The 16989-nt window shown below is 35.8% G+C and overlaps 1 protein-coding gene across 1 annotated transcript in view; it reads left to right on the forward strand.

The window, feature by feature from the left end:
* The first annotated feature begins 319 nt into the window (after positions 1 to 319).
* LOC123564349 (zinc transporter ZIP11-like) overlaps positions 320 to 16989 on the forward strand; it is a 61468-nt gene continuing 44798 nt past the window's right edge. Inside the window, exons 1-8 of the mRNA XM_045357858.2 lie at positions 320 to 456; positions 5730 to 5768; positions 6671 to 6838; positions 7669 to 7783; positions 10501 to 10665; positions 11279 to 11348; positions 13322 to 13420; positions 14945 to 15103. Of these exons, the coding sequence (XP_045213793.1) occupies positions 349 to 456; positions 5730 to 5768; positions 6671 to 6838; positions 7669 to 7783; positions 10501 to 10665; positions 11279 to 11348; positions 13322 to 13420; positions 14945 to 15103 (923 nt within the window). The 5' untranslated portion in view covers positions 320 to 348. The remainder of the gene's footprint in view (positions 457 to 5729; positions 5769 to 6670; positions 6839 to 7668; positions 7784 to 10500; positions 10666 to 11278; positions 11349 to 13321; positions 13421 to 14944; positions 15104 to 16989) is intronic.

Raw genomic sequence — 16989 nt, forward strand, 5'->3', positions numbered from 1 at the left:
AAGAGAATTTGAAATAATGTATTACTCTGTTCTCACTTAATGCCTAACATTCTAACAGGTGACTGGAATACTTTCACTGTATCCGACAATATTCATGTCCGGGCTGTTTCATTACTCTCACTCTTTATATTGCACTTAGTCCTGCCTGTATCACTGGTGAAAGGGTTGACATTAGAGAAGTTAATGCTACAATATTTGCTGAAGACACGGCCATAAGCATGTTTAAGGAAAAATTTCTAACCAGACTGATGATCTCTGATTCACAATGCAGAACAGACAAAAGAAATCAGCTGTAACTTACGTTCCAAATACTCTTCATTTTAAAGATAACACATCACTTCCGGCAAAATGATCGCAGACATTCATCCACTGATTCAGACGTTTTTAGGAACTTTATTCACGTGGGGGTTAACTGCGTTAGGCTCAGCACTTGTTTTTGTTTTTCACAGTGGCCAGGTACACAACTGTCATAACAAACATTATCGTACAAAGCTGATAATTCCTGATATCTTTTTACCGTTGAATAAAGGGGGTGGGGTATAGGTAAAAAATAAACATCAGAAACAATTCCTGACTGTTTTATCATGTATTTCTCCTGTTCTCGCAGAAATTGGCTAAACACCTAAAATACCCAGTGATGCCAACCATAATAAAATACCCCAAAGTAAAGATATCAACAGAAAACGGAAAAAATTAAGTTTGCCATGAACACTTGTTGCAGTAATGTCCAGAACATTGGGCAAACATGCCGAAAAACTTTTGATAAAAATAGATACAATGATTGCAGGATGTTCGTTTGGTATCCACTTTTCATATACAAATTAGATTTGCTGCGAAGTTACTGCTAACTTTGTTGCTTGGAACATCCTGCAGTCTCTATCTTGGATTCAATCTTTCCTTAGTATTCATTCTCAAACCTCATCATAATTACCTGACAGTCTGTAGAAATCTAAACTTTATCATACCATCTTTAAGAACACAATATCATATGAATTCCTTTTTCCCCCGCACGATCAGATACTGGAACGCCTTGCCTTATAACATCAAGGACAGTGTGAGCCTTCAGTGCTTCACATCTGGCCTAGACTCGTATGTACTAATGTCATTGTCCTATTTTTACTTTTAACTAAGCTGTATATAATACTACTCTTACTCTCTTAACACATGCATATCATGTAACATAGCAACAGGTTTTTAGCTTGACTATACGAAGTATAAGGAGAGCTATCCTACTCGACCCGGCGTCGGCGTCTTTCCGCGTCCCCACCTTGGTTTAAGTTTTTTTACCTTTCTCTTTTTTCAACTTATCTCTGTAGGGTAGAGACCACCAATTGTTTTCCCATAGACTTACATTATAACATTATGGGGTGTACAGCCTTCCATACATCGAAACATGTATATCTAACTACATATTTTTCAAGAATTGTCTTAGTTTTACCAAAATATCAGACGAAAAAACATATGAATAGTGATACTTTATTTAAGTAATTTTCCTGTGAATGAGATGACCCCCTGTTTACATCATTGACATGGCGGGAGAAATTCGTTTGATAAAACTTTTTTTCAATACACATAAAATGTAGCAAATTTTGTCAAAATGTATAATAAAATACTGTAAATGCAGTGAAAAAATAATCACTTCCTGGGTTTGTTTACATGACTGACCAATCAGAATGCACAGATGTTACCTTATTCCCAGGTATACACTTACCTCATTCCCAGTAAGTTCCCTGTACTTTTTTGAATTGGTGGTCTCTGACCTGTAATTACTTGATGGAATTGATTCAAACTTGAAATACTTATTCCTCATCATCATCCACATCATCTGACATAAGGGCCATAACTCTGGCACCAATATTTCATGAATTATCCCCTCTTTTCACTTAGATTTTCAGGTTTAAGTTTTGATGCACTTCCACTCTATCTCTGTTATTACTTGATGGAATTGATTCAAACTTGAAATACTTATTCCTCATCATCATCCACATCATCTGACATAAGGGCCATAACTCTGGCACCAATATTTCATGAATTATCCCCTCTTTTCACTTAGATTTTCAGGTTTAAGTTTTGATGCACTTCCACTCTATCTCTGTTATTACTGAATGGATTTGATTCAAACTTAAAATAGTTGTTCAGCATCATCACCCACATCATATGACACAAGATGCATAACTCTGGCACAATTTTTCATGAATTATTCCCCTTTTTACTTAGAATTTCAGGTTAAAGTTTTATGCATTTTCACTATCTCTGTTATTACTGAATGGATCTGATTCAAACTTAAACAATTGTTCAACATCATTACCCTTATCATATGACACAAGGTGCATAACTCTGGGACCAATTTTTCATGAATATTTCCCCTTTTTACTTAGAATTTTAGGTTAAAGTTTTGATGCACTTTCACTCTGTCTCTGTTATTACTGAATGGATTTGATTCAAACTTAAAATTGTTCAACATCATCACCCACACCATATGAGGCAAGATGCATAACTCTGGCACCAATTTTTCATTAATTATTCCCCCTTTTTACTTAGAATTTTAGGTTAAAGTTTTGATGCACTTTCACTCTGTCTCTTTTATTACTGAATGGATTTGATTCAAACTTAAAATAGTTGTTCAACATCATCACCCACACCATATGACACAAGGTGCATAACTCTGGCACCAATATTTAATGAATTACGTCCCTTTTTGCTTAGGATATACTTATATAGTGTTTTGATACATTTTATCTTTACCTCTCTGATTAGCTCACCATGAGCCAAAGGCTCATGGTGAGCTATTGTGACTGCTGAATGTCTGGCGTCCGTCGTCCGTCTGTCAACATTTCCTAAAAAAATCTTCTTCTTGAAAACCACTGGGCAGAATTACACCAAACTTCACAGGAATGATCCTTGGGTGGCCCCCTTTCAAAATTGTTCAAAGAATTGAATTCCATGCAGAACTCTGGTTGCCATGGCAACCGAAAGGAAAAACTTTAATAATCTTCTTGTCCAAAACCACAGGGCCTAGGGCTTTGATATCTGGTGTGTAGCATCATCTAGTGGTCCACTACCAAAATTATTCAAATTATCCCCCTAGGATCAAATATGGCCCCGCCCCGGGGGTCACATGGTTTATATAGACTTATATAGGGAAAACTTTGAAAATCTTCTTGTACAAAACCGCATGGCCTAGGGCTTTGATATTTGGTATGTAGCATCATCTAGTGGTCCTCAACCAAGATTGTTCAAATTATTCCTCTTGGGTCAAATATGGCCCCGCCCCAGGGGTCACATGGTTTATATAGAGTTATATAGGGAAAACTTTGAAAATCTTCTTGTACAAAACCACATGGCCTAGGGCTTTGATATTTGGTATGTAGCATCATCTAGTGGTCCTCTACCAAGATTGTTCAAATTATTCCCCTAGGGTCAAATATGGCCCCGCCCCAGGGGTCACATGGTTTATATAGAGTTATATTGGGAAAACTTTGAAAATCTTCTTGTACAAAACCACATGGCCTAGGGCTTTGATATTTGGTATGTAGCATCATCTAGTGGTCCTCTACCAAAATTATTCAAATTATCCCCCTAGGATCAAATATGGCCCCGCCCCGGGGGTCACATGGTTTATATAGACTTATATAGGGAAAACTTTGAAAATCTTCTTGTACAAAACCGCATGGCCTAGGGCTTTGATATTTGGTATGTAGCATCATCTAGTGGTCCTCAACCAAGATTGTTCAAATTATTCCTCTAGGGTCAAATATGGCCCCGCCCCAGGGGTCACATGGTTTATATAGAGTTATATTGGGAAAACTTTGAAAATCTTCTTGTACAAAACCACATGGCCTAGGGCTTTGATATTTGGTATGTAGCATCATCTAGTGGTCCTCAACCAAGATTGTTCAAATTATTCCCCTAGGGTCAAATATGGCTCCGCCCCAGGGGTCACATGGTTTATATAGAGTTATATTGGGAAAACTTTGAAAATCTTCTTGTACAAAACCACATGGCCTAGGGCTTTGATATTTGGTATGTAGCATCATCTAGTGGTCCTCTACCAAGATTGTTCAAATTATCCCCCTAGGGTCAAATTTGGCCCCGCCTCGGAGGTCACATGGTTTATATAACGTTATATTGGGAAAACTTTGAAAATCTTCTTGTACAAAAGCACATGGCCTAGGGCTTTGATATTTGGTATGTAGCATCATCTAGTGGTCCTCTACCAAGATTGTTCAAATTATCCCCCTAGGGTCAAATATGGCCCCACCCCGGGGGTCACACGGTTTATAAAGAGTTATATAGGAAAACTTTGAAAATCTTCTTGTACAAAAGCACATGGCCTAGGTCTTTGATATTTGGTATGTAGCATCATCTAGTGGTCCTCTATCAAGATTGTTCAAATTATTCCCTTAGGGTCAAATATGGCCCCGCCCCGGGGGTCACAAGTTTTACATAGACTTATAGGAAAAAAAGTTTAAAAATCTTATCTGAAACCACAACTCTTAGACCTTTGATATTTGGTTTGTAGCATTGTCTTATGGTCCTTAACCAAAATTGTTCAAATTGTACCCCTGGGGTGAAAAGAGGCCCTGCCCTGGGGGTCCCAAGTTTTATATAGACTTATATAAGAAAAAGCTTTAAAAATCTTCTTGTCAGAAACCATACAACCTAGGCTTTTGATATTTGGTGTGATGCATTGTCTGGTAGTCCTCTACCAAAATTATTCAAATTATGCCCCTGGGGTTAAAAGAGGCCCCGCCCTGGGGTTACTTAGTTATTATTTGAATTATATAGGAAAAATAATTAAAAAATCATCTGATTCTATTTCCAAGACTATTTAATTATAATTACCTGATGACCCCAAGTAATATGGTGTCACTTGATTTTGACCTTGACCTACTGACCTACTTTCTTGTTTTTTAAGATACAGCCTTGAAATATTGACGACTTACAGTTTTGCACATAAATCGTAAAACTGAATTTCATTGACCATGAATGTGACCTACTGACTTTCTTAATATTTTATTATCAGTTTGACATTTGAAACATGTAGCTCATATTACTCAGGTGAGCGATTCAGGGTCATCATGACCCTCTTGTTACTTTAAGTTGATATTTTTGACATAGACTCAGGCTATTGTGCAATATCTTCATCCACAATTGGAGTCATTAAACACTCCAGTGACAGCTCTAGTTTCCTCAGATGTGCCCAGTTTCACTATCCAGCATCGAAATAGTGGAGCGCGCTGTCTCCTGTGACAGCTCTTGTTTACAACTGCCCCGACCTCAAAGTTATGATCAGAAATTGATTATTGGGAGTATCCCCGTAGATGTAGATCTAGTTGCTGCGAACATGCCGCCAACAAGTTAAGAACCTTGACTACCAAGCAAAAGCCTAGCCAGAAGATGCCACTTGTAGATCTAATGACAAAATAACTTGTACAGAATAGGGCAAAGACATTGTCTTAATATGTATTCAAGAACTATAAATCTCTGTAAAGTGAGCGTAAAATATGCAGATATGCAGCTTATCTGGAGCACACAAGGACTGGCTTTGGAACCATCGGTTGTCATGTCAGTTCCTATTCATTGCAAACGATTGCGGACATTTTTGCGTAAGTTTAACTTCATAATTATCAAGCTGATATGTGGAGAGAAAAAATATGAACGCTTTTCAAAAGCCAACTATGTATGGACATTTATACTATTTGACTTGTTATGTACTTTCATTTCAGAGAAAAATTCTTGATGGCAGTCTGGGATTTGCTGCAGGGGTAAGTTGGTAACGTAAAAGAATCGATATACTATACAATGCATTATAAATACCTGTTTCTAAAGTAATTGCTATATATCTATTAAATACAGCTTCTCATTCTTGACGTATAGTACCTAGTGGTGAAACATTTCTGTCAGAATAAGTATGATTAACCGGTAAGTTTTCTTAACTGTCAGTTGTGCGTAATTACTTGGTCACTGTTAAAGATCTCTTGATCTTAGGTTGATTCTCAATACAGCAGGCTCTGATCATATATTTGTACTTGTGATGGTTTATTAAAATTGGACAATAACACAGATGCGATCAACAAAATATTCACCAACATTACTTTGAATGACATATTTTACCTCTTGCCACAACCCTCGCAGTTAAGAGTACCAAGCAAGGAAGCTAACAGTATTTTTCTCCACTTTCTTATGACAGGAATTGAACTCATTAACTCAAAGCAGACAATGGCATTGAGCTACTTTAGTGGTATGCTGAAAACAGAAAGTATGCTCTAAAGCAAATAGGCACCTTGAAAGGTTTCATACTTCTGGCATAAATTGACACAAAGGATGGTGCTATTTTGCGATGAAAAGTTTCATTTCCATCGTTATAATGTAATAAAGCATGTAAATAGAACTGTTATGTAGACTGTTTTATTTTAGTTTAAGCCTTGGTGGTGTTGCAAATCAAATTTGATGCCACCTCAAGTCACATTGTCTACTTTTATTTATGTCACTAATGGAGATTTATTTAAAGAGATATATCTCCTTCAAAACTGAAAATACGTCACAAAAAATCAAAATGTCTTAGTTTTCCTTCATACTGTTATGAGTTGATAAAGTGTTCCTAACTCCCCACCACCCAAAATGTTAACTGTACAAAATTGCTTGCTAACTTTGACCAATATTACAGGTGATGACAGCAGCCTCGTATTGGTCCCTGCTGGCACCAGCTATAGAGATGGCAGAGAGGTCAGGGAAATATGGAAGTGAAGGACAGTGGGCCTTTATCCCTGTTGCTATCGGTTTTACACTAGGTGCTGCATTTGTTTATGGAGCTGATGTATTTATGCCATACTTAGTAAGAGAAATTACAATCAACTGTCTTCATTCTTACATAAACCACTGAATACCTGTACAGTACATTGTATAACATCTGTAGTTATTATCCATCAGCAGTTTGTCATAGTCAACAGTTTGACATTATCAGCAGTTTGTTATTACAATATATAAGCAGTTTGTTCTGGAGTGCTTTTCATAGAGAGTCCCAAATCTTAAAACAGTTTTAAAAAGCAAAATTCTGAGAATTTTGCATTTCAAAGAAAGTTTCAAAGTTGAGTCCTATGTTTTCGACCGAACTCAGTCCTAAATCTAGGTCAGCACCTATATTTTTTCAAGTAAAGCATACTACTGCCTATGAGCCAATAAAACAAGCCCTTGCAACAATTAAGAGCTGATATTGACTGTTTTATATTTTTCATCGACTTCAGAGCTTAATTTTAAAAATATGTTATGCATTTATGAAAGAAGGGAAATGTCCTCAAACTTTGACTGTTGTGACTGGTGATGTTGAAACAGATCCTTGCATATTCATGGGAATTGAACTACAGTGACTCGAACTCAGTAAATTTATACGTTCAACAGCAAAATAAGTATTTTGACTGCAAATTTTCTGCTTTGTTTGGGCTGCAGTTAGCCTTTCGGAGAATATGCTCTCTCTGCTGTTTTTACTCTGTAGTTGATTGCAACAGAATACTAGTAATACACAATGATGTACTTACTGTAAACATTTGGTAGAGGTAGTTTAGTTGGTTTGGTGTATGCATGTATATATAGCTGAAACCTGTTTAAAATGTGACTGATATTATTTTTAAAGATCAATTTTATTACAGAGTAGTTTTATGTTTGTAGGGAGCTGATAGTACCACAAGTTTAGCCCTGACAATAGAAACCAATGCAAAGATAGACAAAGATGGTGCAACAACTGATTCCAGTATCCAGATGCCAGTGTATGAAGACGGACCAAGTAATTACTTTCTCATTACAGAATATGGCAGATATCAATAATTCTGCAAGAGAACCTTCAAACTCTTGGTGATAATGAGGTGCTATAGTTATAACTGTTCCCAAATCATCCCTGAAAAAATACTGTCTTATAATCAGTTTAATGTAATTTGTTTAAGAAAATGCCCATTAACGTAGATCTAGTTCTAAAATAGATTAAAACAGTACTTTGAAATGCTTTAGGCCCTCACAATAGATCAGATGCTTAATAAGAGGTTTCCAATGGAAGCACTTCAAAATTGACTATTGCACTTATCTGCATTTATTTTATTAGCTCACCTGTCACATAGTGACAAGGTGAGCCTTTGTGATCACCCTTCGTCCGTCGTCCATCGTCCGTTGTCGGTCTGTTTGTGTGTGCGTGCGTCAACATTTTCTTGTCTGCACGATAGTGGTTTCATTTATGATTTTATTTTTACCAAACTTGCACACAACTTGTATCACCATAAGATCATGGTTCCTTTCTTGAACTGGCCAGATCCCATTAAGGGTTCCAGAGTTATGGCCCCTGAAAGGGCCAAAATTAGCTATTTTGACCTTGTCTGCACAATAGCAGCTTTATTTATGATTTGATTTTTACCAAACTGGCACACAACTTGTATCACCATAAGATCTTGGTTCCTTTCTTGAACTGGCCAGATTCCGTTATGGGTTCCAGAGTTATGGCCCCTGAAATGGCCAGAATTAGCTATTTTGACCTTATCTGCACAATAGCAGCTTCATTTATGATTTTATTTTAACCAAACTTGCACACAACTTGTATCACCATAAGATCTTGGTTCCTTTCTTGAACTGGTGAGATTCCATTATGGGTTCCAGAGTGATGGCCCCTGAAAGGGCCAGAATTAGCTATTTTGACCTTGACTGCACAATAGCAGCTTCATTTATGATTTGAATTGAATCAAACTTGCACAAAACTTGTGTCACTATAAGATCTCGGTTCCTTTCTCGAACTGGCCAGATCCCATAATGGGTTCCAGAGTTATGGCCCCTGAAAGGGCCAAAATTAGCTATTTTGACCTTGTCTGCACAATAGCAGCTTCATTTATAATTTTATTTTAACCAAAGTTGCACACAACTTATATCACTACAAGATCTTGCTTCCTTTCTTCAACTGGCCAGATTCCATCATGGGTTCCAGAGTTATGGCCCCTTAAAGGTCCAAAATTGGCTATTTTGCCTTTTGCAGCCATATAGAGACTTCATTTATGGTTTTCTTTGATACAAACTTCCAAAATATCTTCAACAACAAGAAATCTTGGATTCCATGACAAATCAGATCCAATCGTAGGTTCTAGAGTTATTTTATATCTGATTACCTCTCCTGATTGTAATCAAAATGGATTTATATCAGTAAGTACTTATAGGACTTATTTGAAATTTCATTATTGTTATTAGTTGGACTGAGACAATCAGGGTAGATAACTATGAACTGATTTTATGTCAAATTACCGCCCTTTATTTCAAATTAAAATGGGTATATCTCCATAACTAATGAAGATACTGATCTGAAATTTCATTTATGTGAACAGATCTATTTGGCAGATCCTTCTTTTGTTCACTTACAATATTTATTTTTTTTAATTACTTCCCTTTTAGTTTACTATAAATAGCTTATTTTTAGTAACTTTTTTATTATTGGCCGTAGGGAAAAACCGAGACCACTTTTCTGTGGTACAACATGGATGTTACCTCCAATTTTTAGGTGTTTTTTGACATATCTATACCTTGTAAGAATATTTTTTTGTTTTTGGTTAAATTTCTTCCTGTTGTTAATCCTGTCCTTTGGACTTAGATATTTTTTCTGAGGATCTTCTTGTCCTCAAGTGCAATGATAACAGGTGAGCGATATAGGGCCATCATGGCCCTCTTGTTAAGTTTTTGTTTGCAAGTTTGTATCTCAGTAACCACAAGTAGGAATAGATTGAAACAATACATACTAAATGAAGTCTTGTTCACAGTGATAATCTGACTTGCATTGCACAGATTCCATAACACTGTTCTAAATTTTACAGAGTTATATCCATTTTAGCTGACCTGAGTACATAGTGATCATGATGAACTTTTAGGATCGTTAGATGCCTACCAACAATAATTTCTTTAAAGAACACGTCCTCTTTAATCACTGAGCCAGTTCCATCCAAACTTCAATGGAATATTTTTTATGTCGCATTTCAGATCCATTTAAATGTAGGTAGAAATAATCTTCTCAGAAACTGCTGGCCTGAATCAAAATAATGCCGCAGCAATGTTACTAAGGTGACCCTCTACCAAGTTCCTCTATATCATTCTGTTTCTTTAAAAACATGGCCACCAGGGGGATTGGGCTAGCTTTTTCTCTGGCTTTGGGAAAACTTGCAAAATATCTTCTCCTCAGAAACAGCCAGGCTGATTATATTTCACAGCAATGTTCCTTAGATGACACATTTACCATATGCAGCTACTTGTATATTTATGTTTTCATTATTTTAGTTTTTTTGAATGACAAGGTTTTTTTGAATAGTCAAATGTTGATATACCGAGAGTGCTCTTGTGCATCTCTGCTGAAAGAGAAGTGCAGTTACAATTGTGTTTACTCACAGAACAGTCAAAAATTGACAGACTACTATTTACAGGTATGTGGAGCATTAAAAAATACTGTCTTAATGCTGAATGTTTGTATGTTCACTGCTGTTGTAGGTTATAGCAATAAACCATCAAGTGCCAAACAGAGGCGGCGTGTAGGTGATCAGACTATACCAAGCACAACAAACGATGTAAGATCTGAAGAAGGTTACTCTACGTCTATCAGCTGGAAGAGAATAATGCTGCTAATTATTGCAATAACTATACATAACATACCAGGTACATTATATAAGCATGGAGATATAAAAATAATTCTAAATTAAGCAAGATATTCTTAGATAAGTATTTATGCTAGTAAATCAATATTTTTATACCTCATAGAATATCATTTAAAAAAAAAGAAGATAAAAAATAGATAAGCAAGGTTATTCAAAACTAAATCGATGTCAAAGTTTTGACTTTTTAAAGATATCTCTCATTTATAGTCAGAAAGTACAGAATATTTTAATTTGAACTTTGCACTTTGACTAATACAAAAGTATAACCCAGTAAAATAATTCTATATACAAATTAGCCAAGCTAAATAATTATGTCAGATTAGACTCCAGCAGGTTTAGAGCACACAATATTACACATATATATGAGCCATGCCGTGAGGAAACCAACATAGTGCGTTTGCGACCAGCATGGATCCAGACCAGCCTGTGTAATCGCGCAGTCTGGTCAGGATCCATGCTGTTCGCTAACAGTTTCTCTAATTACAATAGGCTTTGAAAGCGAACAGCATGGCTCCTGACCAGACTGCGCCATTGCGCAGGCAGGTCTGGATCCTTGCTAGTCGCAAATGCACTATGTTGGTTTTCTCATGGCGCGGCGCAATTATGGTTTTCAGAAGGATTAGCTGTAGGTGTTGGTTTTGGAGCTATAGGAAAATCTCCAGCTGCTACTTTTGAAAATGCCAGGTAATAACAATGACTTTATTGTTTGACAAGTTTTCTAAACTATTGTTATAGCTTTATCCATACATGTGATACGTCCCGGATTGTCCCGGAAATTACATACTCGTCCCGGTGTTCCGGACAGGGTTGAAAAGTCCCGGAAAAAATAAAAATATAGGAACAAATAAAAATAATCAAAAAAAAAACTTGTTTTTTGTCTATAAATTGTTCAATTTTACACAATAAACAGTCCGCGGTGTCACATTGTTTATTCCTAATCAGTTTCATGCCCTCGAGCGGGACACGTGTTGATTAAGCTCGCTTTGATCATGCGACGATCTTTTGATGACACTGATTAAGTTACAGTCAGTTATTATGATGACCCTGATTAAGAACTGACAGGATTATGCAATCAATAAATGTTTTATGGAAGAAAAGTCGTAAATCTCTTTGTTTTTAGCACGTTGGCGGTAAAGCTACATGTAGCTTTTATGGAAGAGATTATTGAAAACGGTCAATTAAATGATAATTATTTTAAAAGGTTGTAATCATTTAAGATCTAGATCGATTGTCACGCATATTCTAAATTAATATGTTGAATGCCTTTGCCGACCGACCGATGAAAATTGACCCGACTCCATATATTTTATATTGTCGATTTTTATCTATAAAATTTAATTTATTCCTTTAAGGATTCAATTTAATTATTAGATAAATAGATAAATGTGTAAGCTTTAGAATAATACCAAATTAGCTAGAATCTAAATCACGATGACCTGGTTGATTTTTATAATCTACGTATACAGTATACAGTAGTTCACCTCGGGAACGCAATAAATTTACGTGCCGAACTATAGATGAGTATTACCTGTACATGTATTTACCTCCCTTAGAAAGCTAGACGACATTTGCAGCAAATAAATACAAGCAAGTGAGCATTGTTTATCTCTGGAAACTACACGTAATAGTATGATATTTTTGCATGAAACAGACGAATACCAATGTCACGGTGTATGTCCCGGACAAAAGGTAAAAATCCCGGAAATTTTAACTCAGAATCCCGGAAACGTTCTGAAAAATTATGGCATGTATGGCTTTATCTCTGATTTTGGTCTGGTAAAAGAAGTATTTTACAACTTGATGAAGGAATGTAAGGTAGTTCTGTAGTCTAAAATATGTACTAGCTTGGAACCAGTTGCAGGATAATATTTAATGTATTTCAGTCTTTTCTTTCTAAAAAAAAAATATTTGACAAAACTGAAACTCTTATCAGGTAAGCTCCTGTTACAAGCAAAAATATTACTACCATCATCACTTAGGGACTCAAACGGAGGTCATTGAATGTATATTTTTTTCTGAGTGGTAAACCAGTGGCTTGACAAAATTGTTTGGGGATGATTGATTGTTGTTTTAGATGGAAACCATTAACTTATAAACTTTAGATTTCTTTAATCTTGCCACCAGTGAATATTAAAGGTAACCTGATAATCAAAAGCAGCTATGAAAGCAACAGGAGCAAATTTCCCTTAAATTGAATTTTATTTTGCACAAACATTTTATTCAAATAGATAAAGAATAAAAGAAAAAAAGAAATCAACGGTTCGGCATTATTATTAATTAATATCTTGAAATTATTAGTAGCATTATTAGCATAAATGGAATAGATTTGATACCACAACAAATTGAAAATATTGTGCAAGTGCAATGATATCCCAAGAATGATAGACAGTTGTTTTGTAAACTCGTTGAGATAGCGTTATAAAGTTTGAAGTAAATTCACATTTGTGAAGAAATATTTGTTTCGAGATATGCACTTAAAATGTCTGAGTGATACAGGGCACACTGTTGCACTAATAATGTCAAAATAATGAAATTATTTCACATGTCTGGAAACAGGTTCCAAATCAGTATTGTATTTACAATGAAATCTGTCAGATTTAATTCAGAATGGCAATTACCATGAGTTAGTTATTTCACTGTATCGTATTTATTTTCAGAAATTTAGCAATAGGAATTGGCATACAAAATTTTCCAGAAGGATTAGCAGTTAGTTTACCATTAAAAGGCTCAGGAATGTCTACATTTAAATGTTTTTGGTAAGGTTTTATCTACACATGTTTTTATTAGCTCACCAAAGTTAAAAGCTCAGTTTGAGTTTTTATCTCGACTTTTCGAAGAAAAGTAGAGCTATTGCACTCGCCCCGACTTGAAACCTAAAATAGTTATTTATTATCAAATTCTACATTAGGAGAAACAATCCCCATAACTCTGGTTTGAATTTTGATGGAGTTATGCCCCTTTTAATGCCCCCGAATGGAGGCATATTAGTTTTCAACTGTCCATCCATTTGGTCGTTAGTCACAACATTAACTTTTTGCATGAAGGCATTTTACTCGCGAACCACTGCACCCAGGACCTTCAAACTTCACGTGCTGATAGTACTCATTGAGTACACAACCCCTACTGACTTTAGGGTCACCAGGTCAAAGGTCAAGGTCACAGGGGCCAACGTTAACTTTTTGCATGAAGGCACTTTACTCGTGAACCACTGCACCCAGGACCTTGTCTACCTATATGCCAAGTTTGAAGTTAATACTTGAATTGTCATCAAGTTATTCTCTTGACACAAAATATGATGGACAGATCTGACCTTGCTGTCACCTTGACCTTTGACCTAAAGACCTTGTCCATGCACTTTGCACATCATCTCATCACCACATACCTCTATGCCAAGACTGAAGTCAACTAGAGCTATCACTAAAGGTGATGAATGTACCCCCCGCATGCACTGACACAGTGCATTGCAATTTGACGCACGAAAGATTGCATAATTATGTGGACTGTATGTATATAGACTGTATGTATACAGTATAGTAACAAAAAACGAAGTCCCATAACTATGCAGAATATTTATCTAAAAGAACGTAACATGCACCATACACAACTAGGGTTGGTACTGATCACTTGTGTGAAGTTTCATTAAATTGTGTGCAAGGGTTCGGAAGATAAGGTGTGCACAAGATTGCATATGCAGACTGTATGTACATAGTATGTTAACAAGAAACAAAGTCCCATAACTCTTTTTTTTGTTTTTTACTCAATTTTTCTTGTTGAAAGAACCTAACATGCCCCATGCACAACTACTGTTGTTACTGATCATTTGTGTGAAGTTTCATTAAATTGTGTCAAGGGGATGAGGAGAGATGGTGCGCACAAGATTGTGTCTATGTATATAGTAAAGTAACAAAAAACAAAGTCCCGTTACTCTGCAATTTTTTTTTCTGGTAGGTCAAGGTCTTAAACTGAGTTCAAATGTCAAATCTGTCCTTAGAGTACAACTTCTAAACTATTCAAGGTATTAACGTTAAAGGTGCAAGTTTCGCTGTTATATATTCATTTTTGTAGCATTCATACTTTACTTTATTCACTTACTGAAACAAATGTTCTAGGGATTATCTTTCATGTATATTTACATTTTCCCTGATTTTTCATTTGTGTAAATGTGATTATTAAATGTATTTTTGAAATATAGTTTATCATAACTGTCACTAAAGTTAATTGATTTATGTATTACTTACGCACAGAAATAGATGTGTAATTGAATTTCTATGTGTTTTCAGGTATGGCCAGTTAAGTGGTATAGTAGAACCAATAGCTGGCATGTTTGGGGCAATAGCAGTTGTGATAGCTGAACCAATTCTTCCATATGCATTAGCCTTTGCTGCCGGGGCAATGATTTATGTTGTTGTTGATGATATAATACCTGAGGCTCAAACTTGGTACGTATTTCCAGTGTAACTGAGGGTTTGTCATATTCCAGAATGTCAATCAATTTCTGTATTCCTATATTTGCCAAAATCTTCTTTATTCATACAAACATGCAACATGGCAAGTATGTTTAGTAATTAGAGGATATTGACTAAAAAAAATGACAGTTAAAGGACTGTCTCACGTGACTGCCTCACTGTCTAGTTCTATAGTGTTTTGAGATAATTGTCAATTTTTGGTATGCGTTATACATTGTGTATATTATATTGTCATCTTGTTTGATGTTACAATACAATATGGTTAGTTAATTACAGTCTCACTGTTCATTATTCATAGCAATACACATTCATAATGTATTACAAATATTGTAAACCTTTTAAAAGAAATAATATAGGATGTTTGTTAAAACAAAAATACATACATATATAATAACAAGAAAAAGAATCAAGGTAGCTTCCCTTTGAAGAAGTAAGATTTGCATTGATGCATGTTGACAGTATTTAAGGTGAATAACCAATGTTGTATGAAACAACTTTAGTTTTTAATGTTGTCTCCCTTCCTTACAAATATTTTACGGCTTAATAAGTGATCATCCAGAGTTAAAAATAGAAAAACCTTCCAACAACCTTTTCTCATGAAGCACCTGATATATCTTCACCAAACGTTGTAAGCATCCAAGGTCCCATCTCATGTTTGTTCAAATGGTTTCCCTTGGCCCCTTTTAGGTGCCGCCAGAGCTGAAAGTAGAAAAGCCTTTAACAACTTCTTCTTATGACGGTGGATCTTCATCAAACGTGGTCTTTAGCATCTTTGTATGGTCCTCTGTCAGATTTGTTCGAGTGGTTCTGCTTGGGCCCTTTTAAGGGTCACCAGAGCTTAAAATAGAAAAAAGCTTTAAACAACTTATAAACCACTTGATGGATCTTTCAAAATCTTGTTCCATAGCATGCTTGCATATACTGCTCTGTTTTGTTCAGATGGTTTTGCTTATTAGAACTTAAAAAAAAATAATAATTAAACAACTTCGCAGTGAACCCATTGAAAGGTCTTCACTGATCTTGTCTTTGACACTATTGGGTGGACTTATCTCAGTTTTGATCAACTTCTTCACTTGAACTATATAGATCAAACCTGATCTTTAGTACCCTTTGTTGGACAGAAAAAAAAGTAGTAAAAAGCTTTAAGGAGATTTTCGTGAACTGCTTAACATATATTCACCAAACTTTGTCAGAAGCAAGGTCAAAAGGTAAAGGACCATCTCAGATGAGCAACATAGGCCTATTATAAACTCTCATTACTTTGACTCTCAGAATAAAGTTTTGATGCACTTTCACTCTGTCTTAGTTTTTAGCTCACCTGTCACAAAGTGACAAGGTGAGCTTTTGTGATCGCGCGGTGTCTGTCGTCCGTGCGTCAGTCCGTAAACTTTTGCTTGTGACCACTCTAGAGGTCACATTTTTCATGGGATCTTTATGAAAGTTGGTCAGAATGTTCACCTTGATGATATCTAGGTCAAGTTCGAAACTGGGTCACGTGCCTTAAAAAACTAGGTCAGTAGATCAAATAATAGAAAAACCTTGTGACCTCTCTAAAGGCCATATTTTTCATGGGATCTGTATGAAAGTTGGTCTGACTGTTCATCTTGATGATATCTAGGTCAGGTTTGAAACTGGGTCACGTGCGGTCAAAAACTAGGTCAGTAGGTCTAAAAATAGAAAAACCTTGTGACCTCTCTAGAGGCCATGTATTTCATGAGATCTTCATGAAAATTAATCAAAATGTTCATCTTGATGATATCTAGGTCAAGTTCGAAAGTGGGTCACGTGCCATCAAAAACTAGGTCAGTAGGTCAAATAATAGAAAAACCTTGTGACCTCTCTAGAGGCCATATTTTTCA

The sequence above is a fragment of the Mercenaria mercenaria genome, chromosome 2 (genome assembly GCF_021730395.1).
Source record: "Mercenaria mercenaria strain notata chromosome 2, MADL_Memer_1, whole genome shotgun sequence".
In the NCBI taxonomy this organism is placed as follows: Eukaryota; Metazoa; Mollusca; class Bivalvia; order Venerida; family Veneridae; genus Mercenaria; species Mercenaria mercenaria.